Here is a 19,390-nt window from a genome sequence, read left to right as displayed (position 1 = left end):
ATGCAGTATTTCTCTTTTTGTGACTGACTAATTTCACTCAGCATAATGTCCTCAAGGTTCATCCATGTTACGCGGTGGCTTGCCGCTTCCTTGTTATTCTTCAAGGTAGCATAACATTCCATTGTGTGTACTTAACATTACTTTTTTATCTACAGTTCCTGAAGGGCTGAGAACAGAGAAAGATCTTGGAATTCAATACCATTACTGAATACATGTAGAGTGGACATGTCCTATATGCCAAACACCAGTCTAGCTGCTGAGGCTACCACAGTGAACAAGATAAAGTCTGCCTTCATGAGGCTTATCTGTAGATGGGGAGATAGATGATCAAATAAAATGTGGTAGGGAGAGTTGTGGGGCCACACCTTCATGGAAAACGTGACATTCAATCCAGATATGAAAGATGGGTAGGACTAAAGTAATATTTTATAAAGTGTTCACACTAGATGAGAGAATACTCTGTGGGTCTTGAAGTATTTTCACTTATATCTCATTTGATTATTATGCTTACCCTGCCATAAGCAGAGATGAAGGGGAAAGCATTGTGAGTGAGAAAAATGAAAGTGATTATGGGAGCAGCAGCAGGGTCAAGCAGAGAGAAGGGAGGCAGACTTGGTTAGAAGAGTGTTTAAGGTTGGGTTCCTCAGAGGAGAATGCTGAGATGAGGATTCAAATTCAGACAAGGATTTGTAAGCATATACTTTATTAAGGGAGCCCTGGTGTGGTCCTGTAGGATAAGCTCTGGACTACTAGTGGTAAGGTCGGTGGTTCAAACCCACCAATTGCTCCTCAGAAGCAAGGAAGCTGGGTTCCTATTCTCCCACTGAACAGTCACTGGTTCCAGCTCCCCAGACGTTTGCTGGAGACTGCTCTGTAAAGAAGAGCTGCAGATACCACACATTGAAAGTACTTTTACCAAAGTGGCAAAACGGTAATCTGAGGGAATCTGGGAGGATAGCAACAGTGTCTTTTACCAGGGCATATAGCAGGTGACTGTTAGGGTTCAGAACGCAGCGTGGATCAGATGCAACCTTCAAGGTCTTGGAGGACAGAGTTGGAATCGATGCGGTAAAAAGCAGAGAAAGTTTCTGAACAAGGCAGTAGTGACATTAAATGAATATAGCACGAAACCCATTAGCTAAAAAGGTCCCCTCTAAATAGAAAGTTTTTATATTATTGATTATGGCCACTGATTTGGCTAATGCATTTTAAAATAAATCTGATGCCAATATCAACAAATAATCCTTGAATAGAAACAAAACCCTAACTGGAATTTCCTTAAAATATTACTACAATGTATGGCACTAGGTCCTCATCATGATAAAAGAGATGCAATTCCTTAATTAGGCAACTTTACTTTACGATAGGAACCTACACATTAACATACTATGTTTCAGCTGCACAGTAGAACATAATTTTCCATCCTTCTAATGCCCACTTGGAGACCTGGTGTGGTGCTGTGGGTTTATGTGCTGGACTGCAAAGTCGGTGGTTCAAGCTCACCAGCCGCTCTTGGGAAACCCCATACAGGGTTGCTATGGGTCGGAACTGACTTGACTGCACTTAACAACAACGACAGTGCCCACCTGGCTAAGCAGTTGCAAGACCAAATCATATGACTCTGAAATAAAATATCAACAGAAGCATAAAAACAATACTGTACTAGATGAGTGTTCCTGTCCAGGTTATTTTCTACATTTTCCAATAAGTACACAAATGCTGTTATTCTTCAAAGGTCATAATATGAATTATGGATCATTATAATATCTGAAGGAGTCCTGGTGTGGGACAGTGGGTTAATGTGCCAGACTGCAAAGCCCGTTCGAACTTCAAGGTCGGTGGTTCAAACTGCCAGCTGCTCTTTGGAAACGCTATACAGGGTCACTATGGGTCGGAATTGACTTGACGGTACTTAACAACAACAATGACATATCTGAAAGTATTAAATGTGTTTCTTATGGTAACTTTGGGTCCCTAATTGCTGACAGCAATTCTTTCATTGATAGGGACAAAGAATCTTAGCAGTGTTTACAACAGAATGGAAATTTGACTGTATTTTAATAGAAAAAGACAGAAGCATGGTAGGCAGTTGTATGAATATATAATATATACTGGACAATACTGTCATCTTAAAGACTAGGTGAAAACTTCTATTTTAAGTCATGTTTTCTGATATAGAAACTTAAGAACAATTTGGCTGAAATTTCCAGTATATAGATTTTTGCATAGGATGTTTTAACATAAATTTGCAATCACCATGTATTGATAATTACTGGTGATTGAAATGCAAAGGTTGGAAACAATGAAGAAGGATCAGCAGTTGGAAAATTCGGCCTTGGTGATAGAAACAATACTGGAGATCACATGATAGAATTTTATAAGACTTTATTTTTTGACTTAACTCATGGCAAACACAGTTTTTTGTTCAAGAGGAAAGATACCAGTTTGAGGACTAAGGTGAACCTGACCCAAGCCATGGTATTTTGAAGAACCTCATATGCATGTGAAAGTTGGACAGTGAATAAGGAAGACTGTAGAAGAATTGATGCATTTGAGTTATGATGTTGGGAGGAGAATATTAAAAGTACCATGGATGCCAAAAGAACAAACAAATCTGTGTTGAAAGAAGTACAGGCAAGAATGCTGTTAAGAAGTCAGGATGGTGAGACTTTGTCAGGAGGGACCAGTCCCTGGAGAAGGATATCATACTGGTAAAGTGGAAGGTCAGTGAAATGGAATGAAGCAGCAATAGCAATGGACTCAAGCTTTGAGTAACGATGATTGTGAGGATGATGCCGGACCCTGCAGTATGTGGTTTTGTTGTGTGTAGGGTTGCTATGAGTAGGAACTGACTCGATCGAACCTAACAACAACAGTTGGTTTTAATATCTTAAGATGCTAAAGGGTAATAGAATAACTTTCTTAAAAAAAAAAAAATGCCAATACAGACATGTGTTACCAAATTTAAAATGTATGAAGCAGTGTCTCCCCTTCAATTCCTGTCTAATTCCCATCCCTAGAGACAACCAATATTGCCAGTTTCTTCTGTCATATTCTGTATGTACAAACATTATAATAACCAGTAATTGTTTAGGGTGTTCAAACCCACCTGAGCTACTTCTCAGAAACCCTCTAAAGGGTCACTATGAGTCAGAACTGAGCCAATAGTACGTAACAATTGTCTAGGGAAAGTTTTTTTTTTTTAACTTCTTTTTTTTGGATGGTGTTGTAAAATAAGCTGTTTACTGGAATCACTGTTTTAACAAGTTTTGCATGTGGAGGTAGGTAAATGGGAAGAGATCTTTGCAACAATACCGCAACAATAAGTTTTAGAGGATGCTACCAGAACCAGAAGGGCTGAAGAAGGTAATGGGGTAGCGTAGTGGTTACGAATCGGGCTGCGAGCCGCAAGGTCAGCAGTTCGAAACTACCAGCAGTTCCGCGGGAGAAAGATGAGGCTTTCTGCTCCCGTAAAGATTTACAGCCTCGGAAACCCTGTACAGGGTCGCTATGAGTTGGCATCGACTCCACGGCACATAACAACAACAACAACAACAACAACAACAACAACAACCAGAACCAGAAGGGCTGAAGAAGGTAATGGAGTCAATGATTCATTTACCAGAGATAGAGTATTTTTTAAAAAAAAAAAAACAACTTTTTATTGTGAATTGAGTGAAGGTTAACAGATAAGATCATCAGCTTTACTTTCAACCAATCATACGTTTTGTTTAATCTAAATGATTACAATCCCCACCCTGCAATGAGTTATTCTGCTTCTTCCCTGTAGCTTTTTTTTTTTTTTTAATGCTTTTATTGTGAATTCAGTGATAGTTTACATGGGAGAACAAACATCAGTTTTGCACTTATCTTAGCAGATTTTGTTTCATTGCAATGATTACAGTCCTCTCCATGAATCATCACTTATCTGTATTTGCTTCTGTTCCCTCTGGTTTTGTTTTTGATGTATACAAAAACACTCATGAATATAAATTCATTTAAACAACTAATGGGCACATTCTGCAAGCCTGTCTCCTGGCCACCAGCACACAGCCTTTCTCTTACCATGAGCCTAGAGTCCTCAGCTTTTCTCCTTCTCCATGTCATCACCCCTGTCTTCATCTCTGGTGTGGCTGCTTCTCTGGATAGGGTCTCACATTCCACTCATGCTTTTCTCTCTTGATGGTCCTAGGGTCCTCTGTTCCTGGAATGTAAAATTAATTACTCCTCTTTTATATTACAAATCTTTTACCTTTACAGTTGTGACCATCGCCATTAGTCTGTGGCTTCCCTTTCATGTCTTATTTTTCACAAATCAAAAAAGCAAAAATAGTTGATGAACACATATAAAATAAAAAATGCATATTTGTATAATGCTCAGAGGGCACATTTTGCAAGCTAGCCTCCTGCCCACAGGCACACAGCCTTTCTCAGTCCATGGGCCTAGAGTCTACAGCTGCTCTGTCTTTCTATGTCATTGCCCACAGCACTGTCTCTGCTGTCACCACTTTTATAGGTAGGATCTTAAATTCCACTCATGCTCTTCCTTCTTGATGGTTCTGGGATCATCTGTTCCTGAAATGAAAGATTACTCACTCCTTTTAGTTACATATTTTCTGTAATTATAGTTGTGAGAATTGCCAATTAATCCTGCTAACAGTTACTCACAATTGAATCATAAAATTATATCACCATCCTCCCCATCCCCTTTCACCTGTTCCATCTGGAAAAGAGGAAGACTATTCAGTGGGAATTCTGCATTACCCCTTGTCATTCTGAAACTAAGTACACTCATGAAAGCTTGTAAGCCAGCCACTTCATGCCTTTATAGCCCCTCAGTTTTGATAGCCAGTGTCTAAATTGCCCATCCCTACTAACCCAGTGCACTGAGAAAACAAGCTTGATCCTTGATACGAAGAATCCTTCCATTTTGATTGGACCTTTGTGCAACTGCATCTATAAGCAAAGGTCCAGTTCATTAAATTGTAATAATTTACACTTGCTCACAGTATCAAGCATTTTTAATTTCATCTGGTTGAGTTCTGGTCAGCTAGCCATCCAAACTAGTTACAATGGGCACTAGTTACAAGTTTGGGAGTTCACAGACTCCTCCTTGTACTTCAGACCAGTTGGCTGCTTTCACTCTCAGCTCTAGCTCCCAGTGGCTAGGTCAGTGCCTGTGGGCTTGGGAGGTTACACATCTCCATAACTTAAGAATAGCCAGTCCTTCCTTTTCTCTTGCTCATCTCAAGGTCGATGGGTATCAATGGAACAAGGTCAAATTCAGCCCATATCTTCATTGCTGCATTTCCCCATTTCCACTCATAAGTAGACCAGGGTGGTCACCAGCAAGCATACTAGACTGCTTGAGTATTCCCTTTGAGTTTCAGTCTTAGAAGGGGATTTTCCATGATGGGCTGACTTTTCTTGCCTTGATGCCTCCAATGCAAACAGCTTACTTGATATTCTAGCAGCCAGTCTGCTTTTTTCCTGCTAGTCTTTTCTTTCAATAAGAGTCTTCTGTTCAGAGATGGCATCTTAACATGTTTGGGGAGCATAGGACAGTCAGGGTTGCCCATGGTCCGCATTGATCAGTTAATGGAGTGTCTCCATCACCCCAGTTACTCCTATGAGTGATTATAATTCAGACAAACCCATCAGCTTCCATGAGGATTGAGGGCAGAAGAGCTGGTGGCTGCCTTGTGAGATGAGAGTCCACAACATGGCAGGTCATTTCTGGACTGGGCAGAACAGCCTTGTTAGTGCTGGGAACCAGTGGCTGTTGAGTTGACTTCTATTCAAGGTGACCTCATGTGTGTTAGTGTAGAACTGTGCTCCATAGAGTATTCTTTCTCACACTATTTTATTGGGTTTTAGGTGAAAAGTGTACACAGCAAATTTGTTTTCCTTTTAACAATTTTTATACAAATTGTTTTGTAACATTGGTTGTAATTGTCTAATGTGTCAGCATTTTCAATCGTGAAATTCCATTGATCCTAGCTTCTCTTCCCTTCCCTGCAAAGAGTTTGTAATTTGTGAACTTTGTATAATTGATATATGTACTGCCCATGTAGATACATGTTCTCAGAGCTTATATGTGAGAGTTGCTGACTTGCTTTTGTCTATATTGCATTAAAGTAAGAGTGCAGAATTATTTTGGGAAAGAAATCCTAAAAGAACATTTCAAGTGACTGATTAGGACTTTCACCAAATGCAAATTCTGCTAAGGATAAAATTATGAAATTAAAGATCATAAAATGAAATGTATGTGTGGACTTTTTAAGAGTTAACATAAATTGGTATGGCATTGTTGTTAGTGCCATTGAGTCTGTTCCGACTCACAGCGACCCTGTATAGGGTTTCTGAGGAGCAGCTAGTGGGTTTTTACTGTTGACCTTGTGGTTCAAACCGATCTTGTGGGCCAGTGTCGACCTTGAGGTTCAAACTGATCTTGTGGGCCAGTGCTTTATCTCACAGCACCACACCAGAACTCCATAAATTAGTCTAAGTGCCATTAGAAAACAGCAACAAACATTTTATTGTGATTCGGGTGAAAGTTTACAGAGCAACTTGCTTTGCCATTCAATAATTCCTACACATTTTGACTGGTGACATTTACTGCAATCCCCACCTTGCAACATCACTCTTTCCCCTTCCTTCCTGCGTTAGTGCCATTTTGTTTTATGTTGTCTTTACTCCTTTTATTTTTAAACAGTTCTTGTCTTTATAACAGTATTTTTTTCTAAATTTAGAAGCATTAACACTATTCAAAGAGCACTTGGGGACAGTAGTGCTTGGTATGAAAATCTAAGCAGCTAAAGAGATAGAAACTTTTTGTATGGCCCATAAGTGATATTATAAATTTTGGAGAAAAAAACATTCCCCACCACTGCTTTAGATTTAGTAAAAGCTGTACGTTTAATTTTCAACATTTGTTTAATATATTTATTATACTAATGTATTAATATATTCCTATATAACTGTATATTTACTTGCAAAAGAACCCCATTTTATTATTAGTAACATAATGTTGCTAAGACATTAGTACCTGATTAGGAGATGTGCTGCATATTAGATTTGACTTCAGTGCTCCTTTTTATTATATCAGTTGAACACAGGACAACTTGATGATCTTTAATTAAAAATGAGAGGTGTCCATTTGTTAAGCCATACTGTTCTCATCTGTAAAAGAGGAGTAGCGAGTATCTCTATCTCTGAAGGTTGTTGTGAAGATTGAATAATGTATGGGAAAATACCTTAATAAACTGTAAAGTGCTACAGAGCTGTTATTTGTTAAGAAAGTTTGTTCTGGCAGTGACATCAGGATGCACTGGGCGTGGGAGAAGAGTTTGGAGTTGGAGATGCCAGCTAGGATTTGTCTTTGAACTTCCTGAGATGTCTAGGGTGGTGGTGGGTTGGGAAGGAAGGAAGAGGAAAGGACAGATTTAAAGGCAGGCCTGGCCAGTGTTTCATTCTGTTGAACATGGGGTCACTATGAGTCAACCGACTCCATGGCACCTAAACAACAAACAATGATGAGAGGAATGTTGGTGGAGCAATGGTTAAGTGCTTGGCTGCTAACTGAAAGGGTTCAAACCCACCCAGTAGCTCCATGAGGGAAACAGTAGTCTGCTTTCTTAAAAACTGCAGCCCATGGGGCAGTTCTGTTCTTTAAATGGGGTCTCTTTGAGTCAGAAACCAGCTAACAACAACAAAAGGGGGAGAATTTCTTGGGAGTTGCAAACAATTAACGTGCTTGGCTGCTAACCACAAAGTTGAAGATTCAAGTTCACCCAGAGGTACCTTGGAAGAAAGGGCCTATTATCTACTTCTGAAAAACCAGCCATTGCAAACCCTTTGAAGAGTCACTGTTGTTGTTAAGTGCAGTTGACTTGGTTCCGACTCATTGAGACCCTGTGTAGGATTTCAAGGAGCGACTGGTGAGGTTGAACTTGCTTACCTTGTGGTTCAAACTGACCTCACGGTTTAGTGCTTTATCCTGCAGCGCAACACCAGGACTTTGAGGAGTCACTGGGAGGCACAGATACCCACTGGGAGGCTCAACTACTAACTGAATTGTTGGTAGCTTGAATCCATCTGGTGGGGACTTGGAGATCTTGGAAAGACTGACAGTCTGCTTCTGAAAGAAAGAAAGAAAACACTGTGGAACACATGAAGTCACCATGAGTCAGGGTTGACCTCATGGCAGCTGGTTTTTATGACAGAAGAAAATGACAGGCTTGGTGACTGACTGACATGGTGAATTAAAATAGTCAATGATTTAGGGGCTGCCTGGGGAGAGGATGTGGGGCCACTGATCAATAGAAGTTAGGAGGGGAATCAGTCTAGGGTAGAATGGGAATGACTGAGTTTGCGGCAAATGTGGACAAGGCTGAGTTAAGGGAAGAAACAAAGGATTAACTTGTTAATTTAAAGTTTAGAACTTTAAGGTAGCCAATAGTTGGTTGGTTATTGGAGTCTTAAGACCTGAAAATATCCAAGGAATTATTTAGAGCCTTTGACTGTGTCTTCAGGTCACTGTAACCAGAGTTGGAAGAAGGGAAATACAGGCAGACCTCAGGCATGTTATGAGTTCGGCTCCAGACCACCACAACAAAGCAAATAGTGCAATAAAGTGAGTTACACAATTTGTTTTTGGGTTCCCAGTACCTACAAAGTTACACTTATGCTGTAGTCTATTAAATTTCCTTTATGAAAGTGTTTGTCATATTGTGACAATTACTAAAATGTGACAGACATGAAATGAGCACATGTTGTTGGAAAAATGATGCTGATAGACTTGCTTGTGGCAGATTTGTCACAAACCTTCCATTTGTAAAAAAAAAATTTCGTCTCTACAAAGCTCAGGAGAGCAAAGTGCAATAAAATGAGGAATGCCTTTATAGGGAGCTGGGAGTGTTGGCTACATTTTGAAGCTCCTCCTGGCCAAAGCAGGTGCCAGTGTACGTCAACAAGAACCAGACATTCAGATAATAGAATGAAAGCATTAAAGCGGCACAGCAGCTTATCATAGAGAATTGACTTCTCATGAAGAGAAAGATTAAATACATATTTGAATTGTAGAGTGGGAGAGTACTCAATGGCATTTCACGATTTCTCAAGTTAGTATCAGGAAGTAGAACTTCAAGATGGAGGGGAAGGAGATGTGTTCAACACCGGAGCATTGATGACCCTGCTCAGGTCACCTGGGAATAACTTGGTTTCTTTCCTCTTGGCTATTTCTCTCAAGTCTGGGTTAGAGTTTTGGAATGTGGGTCAGAGGGAATTATAGGCTCCTTCTTTCCATTCCCACTACATTGCTCTCTTTAGGCAAACCCTGTCCTGAGAATCTCTGGCCTTGACTTTTGCATTTTGAGCTGTGGTGTCAGCTCCTGGGCAGCCATGTGGGCTCATATCCTAGCTATGGGATTTCCACATAACATTCTTCCCTCTCCTTCCCCTATTTGTATACTAGGTAGCTTTTAAAACTGCCTATTATGTTTCTTGATGTCTTTCAAGCACCATAAGGATATATATGAGAAGATAAGAAGGCAACAGCATCTTTCCTTTCTCCTTTCTGAATCCCTGGTCACTTGGGGATTTGGCACCCAAGAGCCAGTTTGGCTAGTTCCTGCCCTGCCCAGCTTGGGCAACCATAGAGAGCCTCATTTGCTATAAGCCTGCTGGTCCTGCTCCTGTATTTACCTTTCATTGATAATCAACTCTTAGATAATGAGCAGGCCCTAGTACCTTTGAAAGAGTCTCTCATGGGAGGTGGCATGATATAAAGGAAACTGCATGGAATTTGGGAGTCAGAAAGTGTTGGAGTTGAATACTGGACTAACTACTTACTACTTGTGTGACCTGCTCAATTCTTAGTTTCTTCACATGTGAAATGGAATTGCTAAGATTAAGTGACAGTGTGTGAAGTTACCTAACAGTGTGCCTGGCACATAATAGGCTTTAAATATTTGTCAGTTTCTATCCTTGTTTCCTAATCAGTGCTTCACTGAAGCATTGGGCTAATAGCTAGAAATTCTGAGCTCTGTCTGTCTTTGTTTGGATTCCTTGGGGGAAATAATTTCCCCTAGTTGAGCTTCTGGTGTGGCACTGTGGGTTAATGCTCCAGACTGCAAAGCCGTTTGAACTGCAAGGTCGGCGGTTCAGGTTCACCAGCTGCTCTTTGGAAATCCTATACAGGGTAACTATGGATTGGAACTGACTCAATAGCACTTAACAACAACACCAACAATTGTGCTTCAGAGCTGCAGCACAACCTCTAAGCTGTCATTTAATGCTAGCGTCTATGAATTTATGTATCTGTAGTGGGTCTTGGGGTCGCTTTGGGTTGGAACTGACTCGACCTAACAACAAGAAGTTGGGTCTTGTGGTCGTTTCTGTGTTCCTTGTAACTCTTATTGTTGTTGTTGTTAAGTGCTGTTGAATCCATTCTGACTCATAGTGACCTTGTATAGGGTTTTGGAGGAGCAGCTGGTGGGTTTTAACTGCCGACATTGTGGTTCACAGTTGAGTGCTGATCCAGCAGCGCCACACTAGAAGATAAAAAAAGGGTGTAGAAGACACGTGGGTAAAGTTCTTTACTTCAATAGGCTATAATGCTAACTTTTGAAAAAGGCTGAGCAGGGAATTTTGTTACATTCATGTTTAGGCCTCTTGATTATTTCCTCAGTTGTTGAGATACATGGAGAACATGACGACATCTCCTTTGAGATCTTTAGTGGAAAGAAGAGCACTTGAGAAGAAAGCAAGGCAGAAGTAGTGTCTTCATAAACACATCAGTCATTTCATAAGTACCTGTTGTGTACCTTACATTGTTCCAGAAAATTTAGAAGTCCAAGAAATGTACAGACTGCTCTGGACTTAACAGATATCACCCACAACTTGTTACAGTTATGTCTGGCACAGAGTCACGCTCTCCCCAGCCACTGCCCACCTCTTCTTCCTCCCTATTTTCTGCTGGTGCAGCAACTGCAGAAGAAAGAAAAGACCAAAATGGATGTTACAAGAGACTCTGAAACTTACTTTCTAGTGTAGAAATGCTAAAGCAAATGGAAGAAATAAGGAGGTAAAAGAGCTGAACAGAAAATTTCAAAGGGCATCTTGAGAAGACAAAGTCAAATATTATAATGAAATGTGCAAAGATCTGGAGTTAGAAAACCAAAAGGGAAGAACACGTTCAGCATTTCTCAAGCTGAAAGAACTGAGGAAAAAAATTCAAGCCTTGACTTGTAATACTGAAGGATTCTTTGGGCAATATATTTAATGATGCAGAAAGTATTAGAAGATGGATAGAATACACAGTCACTGTATCAAAAACAAATAGATGATGTTCAAGAGCCAATGATCAAGCGCCAGTAACACTGAAGGAAGAAGTCCAGAGTACATTGAAGGCATTGGCAAAGAACTAGTCTCCAGGAATTGGTGGAATAGAAATTGAAATCTTTCAACAAACTGTTGCAGCACTGGAGGCACGCACCCATTTGTCTTCTAAATTTGGAAGACAGCTACTTAGCCAACTGGTTGAAAGAGGTCCATATTTGTACCAATTCCAAAGAGAGGTGACCCAATGGAATGCAAAAATCATCCGACAGTATCACTAATATAACAAGCAAGTAAATTTTTTCCTAAAGATAATTCAAAAGCAGCTGCAACACAGTACATTGGAGCTGCCAGAGATTCAAGCCAGATTCAGATGAGTACATGGAAAGAAGGATATAATTGTTGGCCAGATGGATCTTGGTTGAAAGCAGAGAATACTAGGATGTTTACTTGTGCTTTATTGACTATGACAAGGCTTTCAACAGTGTGGATCATGACGATCTATGGACAACATCACAGAGAATGAGTATTTTGGAACACTTAATTGTGCTCATGAGGAACCTGTACCTAGGCAGTCATTCAAACAGAACAAGGGGACACTGAATGGTTTAAAATCAGGAAAGATGTGTGCCTGTGTTGTATTCTTTCACCTTACTTACTTAATCAGTATGCTGAGCAAATAATCCAAAAATGTGGATTATATGAAGAACATGGTATCAGAATTGGTGGAGACTCATAAACAAACCTGTAATATGCAGCGAATACAACCTTGCTTGCTGAAAGCAAGAGGACTTAAAATACTTATTGGTGAAGATTGAAGACCACTGACTTCAATATGGGTTGCACCTCAATGTAAAGAAAACCAAAATAATAAATATCATGATAAGTAGAGAAAAGATTGAAGTTGTCAAAGACTTCATTTTGTTTGGATCCACCATCAACACTCATGCAAGGAACTGTCAAGAAATCAAACAATATATTGCATTAGGCAAATCTGCACAAGAGCTCTTTAAAGTGTTCAAGAGCGAAGATGTCAGTTTGAGGACTAAAGTGTGCCTGACCTAAACCATAGTATTTTCAGTAGCCTCCTATGTGGGAGTTAGACAGTGACTATGGAAGACTGTAGTTGAGTTATGGTGTTGGAGAAGAACATTAAAGGTATACCATGGATTATCAGAAGAACAAACAAGTCTGTGTTGGAAGAAGTACAACCAAAATACTCCTTAGAAGTCAAGAAGGCTAGACTTTAGCTGTCATAATTTGGATATATTATCATGAGGGACCAGTCCTTGGAGAAGGACATCATGCTTGTTAAAGTAGAGGGACAGCGAAAAAAGGGAGACCCCAATGATAAGAATTGGCCCAGTGGCAGTAACAGTGGGGTCTAGCATAGCAGAAATGGTGATGATGGTATAGTGCAGGGTGGTGGTTTAGCGTCACTGTTAGTTGGAACTGGCTTGATAGGACCCAACAACAACAACACATCACAGTATCAATAAGACCAGTCAGTGTCTATAGCAGTGGTCTTGAAACAGTGGAACCACCTGGGACCTTTAAAAAAGTACATATGCCTTGGCCCCATCTCAGAGCAATGAAATCTCAGGGGAGGAAGCATGCCTATTAATTTGTTCAAAATCTCCCCATGTGATTTGCATATACAGCCCTTCCAGAACCTTATTCTCATCAACCACTACCTCCACTCTCTATCAGCTCAGATCCCTTCATCTCAGGTGCTTCCTGTCCCTTTTCTCAGCCCCTTTCTCTTTAAGTCCTTGACCTCCATTTAGTTGGGACTGAGTCCTTTTATGCCCCTCCATTCTGGTTTCCGCCCCACCCTGCCCTGTCTCATAGGCCATGGGAACTGCTAACTCTAGTTGGCGGATGACTTTGACAATAGAGAGAAACTGGTTCTTAGCACCCAAGTTCAAATCGTCAAAACGTCTTACCAAAAATACATCATGTACTAATGCTGACTAGAAGCCGTGTTGTGTTTCGGTACTTTACAAGGTTGTTAGTACCGTTGAATTGGTTCTGAGTCATAGCGATTTGGGTGTCTGAAGAGTGGCTGGTGGGTTTGAATCACCAACCTTGAGGTCAACAGTTCAGTGCTTAGCATACAGTGCAACACACCTTTGCAGATATTTATGAACTGGTTTGGGAATTTAACCACTATGCAAATGTTTCCATTTAAAAATTGAGTCTGCTAATGTAAGATAGTACAGTTCGATTTGTTCTCAATGTGCTTAAAATCTAATTGGAGAGAACAGACTTAAACCCACAGGAAGACAATCGGGCACAGAATCCAGGGCTAGATTTTGTCCTCCTGCAAACCAACAGGTCTCACACTTGGGCAGAGCTAAGAATCACATTTAAAGAATATACTTGGTCTCACCACACTCCAGATGATTCTGATTCACTGTTCTTGAGGTGAAACTTAGGCCTGCACTGTTTTTTTTTTTTTTTTTTTTAACTTTTTATTGTTAATTGAGTGAAGGTTTGCAGAGATCATCAGTTGTACATTCAACAAATAATACACTTTGTTTCATCTTAATGATTTCAATCCACTCCCTGCAACAACAGTTATCCTACTTCCTCCCTGTGGTTCCTATTTCCATTCCACCCACCTTCCATCCCTTCTCAACTTTGGAACCTGGGCTTTTTTTTTAAAAAAACAAACAAACAACAAACTCCCCAGGAGCATCTGATGTTCACCAAAGTTGAGGAAAGATCCATGTACGGGAGGTCAGCACAAGCTGAAGTAGATGGAAAAGGCTTCATGAAGCTGGGGCCCTGAGAATTGGCTTTTTCCTAGAGAAGACAGTGCTGTGGCCAGGAAAGGCAGGCTTGTTAGGCTCCTCTCCTCAACTCTAACTCCCTGCCCCTCCCAAGATGCTGTTTCTTGGTGTTCCTGCCCCAGCATCTGGCTGCCTCGGCCTCCAGCTTAGGCATGTTGGCACATTATTCCTTGATCAGGAAGTGTCTGCCTGGGGCCGCCAGTGTGCCATCCTGGCTGCAGGCTGCCTCCATTAATCTTCTTGGCCCAGTATTTAGAGTGGACACTAAGCCATCACTTTGGATCAAACCTCAGGATCCTGGGATTGTTTTCTCCTATGTCATCTATTTCCTTCAGGGTGGTGAGGAAGGTGGTGGGGGACTGCATTTTCAGACAGGCGTCATGTTTTCCTGGCTTTCTCATGGTGGAGCACAGATACATATTAGCCTGGGAGCAGACTGTGGGTGAAGTGTGGGTCAGGTGGGTGAAGACCCCCACTACTCCCCTAGGATAACTGGGCCTGTCGAGAGGTGCTGTCTTTTTCTCTCGGAATTGGGAAAGTTTGAAGGGGAAGCAGGGAACTGAGGGTGGAGCAACCTCTGAGGGGTGGAGGGGATGAAGTAGTTGAAATCTGATCAGCTTATATCTGTCATTACATGTGGGCTAGTGTCAAAACGGCTTTTCAAATCCCACTACATCACTCATAATTCAAGATAGGGCTCTGGAGGCCTTTGGGCTGTGGTTTGGGGTAAGGAGAGTGAGTTGTGCAAGACCAGGCTCGAGACTTGGTGTTTGTATTCTTGTAATTAGAATTGTGGGAGGGAACAGAATAGTATCTAGCCATATGGTAGGCTCACTGAATTTCCATTCTTCCAGCAACTCTATGAAATAGGACTTGTTCTCCCTATTTTACAAGCAAAAAACCTTGTTGACTGTCATAGGGTATACTTTTAAAATCATACCATGCTGTTCAAAGCATTGGTATGAAGTCAAGCGATCTAAACTAGAGTTCAGGCTCTGCCACCAATTGTTTTCCCCAACTGCAAAACAAGGTCTGAAGGCAGATGCTCTGTCTGCAGCAGATGCCTATAACTCCATATGTCCCTGGGATCCTTGGCTGCAACCTGGACGTGCAGACTTGACTGTCTCCTCTAGAGCCATCATTCAGTTTTGGTATCAGCCTTAGGGGCTACAAAGCATCTCTTTTTACCCAATAGAAGTTTTCTAAAACACAAAAAAGCAATTAACTATGTTGTTGTTGTCAGGTGCCATCGAGTCAGAACCGACTCATAGCGACCCTGTGTACAGCAGAATGAAACAATGTCCGATCCTGGTCCAACCTCACTACCGCTGCCACACTTGAGTCCATCAATGCCACCTGGCTGATCCATCTCGTTGGGGGTCTTCCTCTTTTTCTCTGACCCTCCACCCTACCCAGCATGACATCCTTCTCCAGCGACTGTTCCCTCCTGACACTATGTCCAAAGTAGGAGAGACGAAGCTTAGCCATCCTGGCCTCCAAGGAGCACTCTCACTGCACTTCTTCCAAAACAGATCTATTGGTTCTTTTGGCAGTCCATGGCACTTTCAGTATTCTCCTCCAACTCCACAACTCAAAGGCATCAATTCTTCTATGATCTTCCTTATTCACTGTCCAGCTTTCGCATCCATATGAGGTTATTGAATATACCATGGCTTGGGTCAGGCGCACCTTAGTTCCAGCTATATAGTTTTAAAAAGAAAGTATAAATCAAATCATCCATATTTTTAATGATAATGTGGCTACTCAAAATCAGTTTTTTTCATGGATCCTTTCTTAAGCACACGGCCGGAAGTTCAAACCCACCAACGACGCCTCAGAAATCTGATACAGGGTTGCTATGAGTTGGAACTGACTCGTCTGCATGTAGCAACAACCACCACCCTGCATTTGCAAAGGGAAGGAAATGGAGCATAGAATTCTAGATCTGTTGTTAAGATTCTAGACTTCCAGAATACATTTATTGTGGTACTAACCCAATCCAGTTTCTTGTGAATCTGAAATTTTACACATTGAATTTGTTATAAGTGATGTGTATTAATTTTGTAATTATGACTGGAAGGATTGTTTTCTGTCATCTAAGAAATTTAAGTGGACACATTGTTACCGTCTTACTTATCTAGTGCTGCTCTCACAGAAATACCACTAGTGGATGGCTTTAACAGAAATTTATTCTCTCTCAGTTTTGGAGACTGGAAGTCCAAACTCTGGGGAAAGGTCCTCGTCTCCTTTCAGCCTTTGTAATCCCGTAATTCCTGGGAGATCTCTGTGTATTTTGGCATCTGTCTTCCCCTTGGATTGGGGAACTTCACAGTGAAGTGCCCACAGGTCCAAAGAATTTTCTCCCGACTCTTCTTTTTCTTTTTTTTTTTTGGCTTTTTACATTTATTTTGCAAGCTCCTTCCTTAAGAAGGGTCTACGTCTGCCACTTTTCATGAAGCTGAAATGATGGTGGGAAATAACCAGCCTCTTATGGCTTGGGTATCCCCATCAATTGATGCAGGGAGATGTCATCCCATGCAGGAGGATAGCACTGACCAGTTGACAGGGGACCCGCAGGTGTTGGGGGCTGGTTACAGGCTGGTTGCGGAGGGGGATGCCATCCAGGAGGTGGAAGGGGATGGCAGGCAGGTGGGGGAGGGGGGCAACAGGCAGGTGGGGGATTCAGATGCCGGTGAGGCGGGCCAGGTTGATGCCAGTCAGGTGCGGCAGGTTGATGCCAGACTCTTCTTTCTTGATAGGAGTAGGTCCGTCTTTCTCCGCTCACTTCTCTTTTTCATATCTCAAAAGAGATTGGCTCAAGATGCCACCAATCCTATAGATTTACAACACACAGGATAAATACATTAGATCAGGGCTGAACACATCAGATCACATTTTGTAGGTGATTGCATTATCTTAGATCCAGTCATGGGAAGGTATCCTGGTATGGCACCATAGGATAAACACTTGACCTTAAGGTCCATTTGAACCAAAAGGTCTACAGTTCAGACTCACCAGCTGCTCCTTGGAGCCCTATACAGGGTCACTATGAATCAGAACCTACTCAACAGCACTTAACCACAACAACAATCATGGGGAATTATTATGTCTTAACTGCTGAACCACTGAGAATATTTGACCCAGTAAATTTGACACAAAACCTTAACTATCACCATTCCAATAAGTACTTTCATTGTTAATCCTTCAGGAAATTTACCAAATTCCCATTACGCAAGATTCACCTCTTTATTGCTTACAGATGACCTTAGGTGACGATTTCTTCCAAGGTTATTCGTATGACAACCATTTAAGAGGTTACTAGAACTCTGAATAGATTCTTACAGTTGATTTTTCATATAAATTATAAATTAGTTATAAATTAGAAACTGGAATGCTATGATTTCTAATCTTGTCCTTTTCTATGATATGTTACCTGTCCTGTGTTGTCACTGCTCCATTTCTGACAGTGGAAAAATTATAAACCCAAAGCGGTAATGCCAAGGTAGAAGATAAATTGCCAGATATAGTGCCTGTGAGGTTCTTGCTGCTTTAATTCTTGCTGTTCGTTGCCATTGAATCAATTGTGTCTCATGGCAACCCCATGTATGTAGAGTAGAACTGTTCTATTGGGTTTTCAAGGCCTGTCTTCCAAGGATAGGTTTGAATCACTAAACTTTCACAACCAGTCATCAAGCACCTAACCATTTGCACCCCTAGTTTATTCACATTTAACGTTTGTCTTTTATAGAATCACTTCATTTTACAGTCTTAACAGTCCTGTGCAGTACACTGAAGTTACACTTTTTATTTCTTTTTTATGTGAATTTATACCCTATTGGTTATGAAAATCATTTGAAGTGGCATAAGACAGGAAAAATTACACAAGAGTACTTGCTTCATGTCTCCTATGAGGGGGCTTCAGAAAGTTAGTAGAAATATGGAATTAATGGTAATGGAATTTTTCCATGAACTTTCATATATACCAGGGGACTGTTCCAAGCACTCCTGAATGTATTAACTCATCGTTACAACTGCCTTATGAGATAAGTACTGTTATCATTGCTATTTTCAGAAGGAAAAACTGAGGTTTAGAGTGGTTAAGGAGTTGCTCATAGTTAGGTTGTGGAGCCCACACTTTAAATGTAATAACATTAGGAGTAGAATTAATGTACGCCATAAAAATCCTTTGGCAGGAATTGGTGTCACCGTTTTACAGGTGAGGACAGTGAGTTAAAGAATGATTAAGTGACTTTGTCAAGCTTGCAAAGCCTAAACAGAACTAGCATGTTGGTTTTCTGTCTCCTGTGTTGTTTCCACAGTCTTCTTAAAAAGAAAAAAAATATGTCTTTCAGAACCTGGCAATTGGGGCAGGAGCCGTTGGATCTTTGCAGCTGACCTACATCTCGAAGGTAATGTTTGCCTTGAGCTCCGGGAATTCATGTTCCTTAAGGAGTCCTGCGATGGCGCTGTAGGATAAGTGCAGGACTGCAAGGTAGCTTTGAACCATGAAGTCAGTGATTTAAACTCACCAGTTGCTCCTTGGAAACCCTATACTGGGTTTCTATAGGTTGGAACCAACTTGACAGCACTTCATAATAACAAATAGGTAGGGTTAGTATCTAAACAAGAGGCAGTGCCAAGTTCCTTAGGTGTAGCATTGGGAAACATTGCATGGACATTAAAATGCCCTTCTTTTCTCAGATACTTTCTTTGGTAGCTTTGCTGCTGACCAGAAGTGGTTGTAATGATGGTTAGCAAATTCTTAGAGGGTGGGGCATCTTTACTCCTTAGGCATATCAGTTAGCAATGCTGCCGCTTCCCAGTAAATGAGGTTGTTAATATATAGGTGGTGGTTGGGCTGGGGGTAGTACCTTTGTCGTCATTGGAACAATAAGGAACATAAAACCAAAAGGGATCCCATAACTGTAAAGGATTCTTTAAAAGGGCAGTGAATTTAAACAGGAACCGCTCAGAAAGAGCTGGGGCTTCACGGGAATTCTGTCAGTCACCTGGACCAAATTAACTACGGAGGAAAGGCTCAGAATACCCACAGAGGGTGCTCTCATATGTCAAGAAACCATCTAGCAGCCGGAGAACTGCCTGAGAGCCTGGTAAGCAGGGTTATCAGCTATCATCTAGCAGCCCCTCTTGGTGTGGAGACCTGGGGGTGGAGACTAGTTAATGGTGACCACGAAGGAGTAGCTGCTGAATTCAGCTCATTCAAGGGGGACCCTCTCTGGAGTCAGCACCAGTGC

At 41.2% G+C, this 19,390-nt stretch overlaps 1 protein-coding gene across 1 annotated transcript in view; it reads left to right on the top strand.

Annotated features, from left to right (window-relative positions):
- Window positions 1–19,390, top strand: part of PLEKHA2 (pleckstrin homology domain containing, family A (phosphoinositide binding specific) member 2) — a 71,698-nt gene that overhangs the window by 9,117 nt on the left and 43,191 nt on the right. The window contains exon 2 of the mRNA XM_006859942.1: window positions 18,488–18,544. Within this exon, the coding sequence (XP_006860004.1) occupies window positions 18,488–18,544 (57 nt within the window). The remainder of the gene's footprint in view (window positions 1–18,487; window positions 18,545–19,390) is intronic.

Source organism: Chrysochloris asiatica, unplaced genomic scaffold, assembly GCF_000296735.1.
Source record: "Chrysochloris asiatica unplaced genomic scaffold, ChrAsi1.0 scaffold00035, whole genome shotgun sequence".
Classification (NCBI taxonomy): domain Eukaryota; kingdom Metazoa; phylum Chordata; class Mammalia; order Afrosoricida; family Chrysochloridae; genus Chrysochloris; species Chrysochloris asiatica.
The sequence above is the reverse complement of the archived record's forward strand: the minus strand, read 5'-3'. Positions and strand labels throughout refer to the sequence as shown.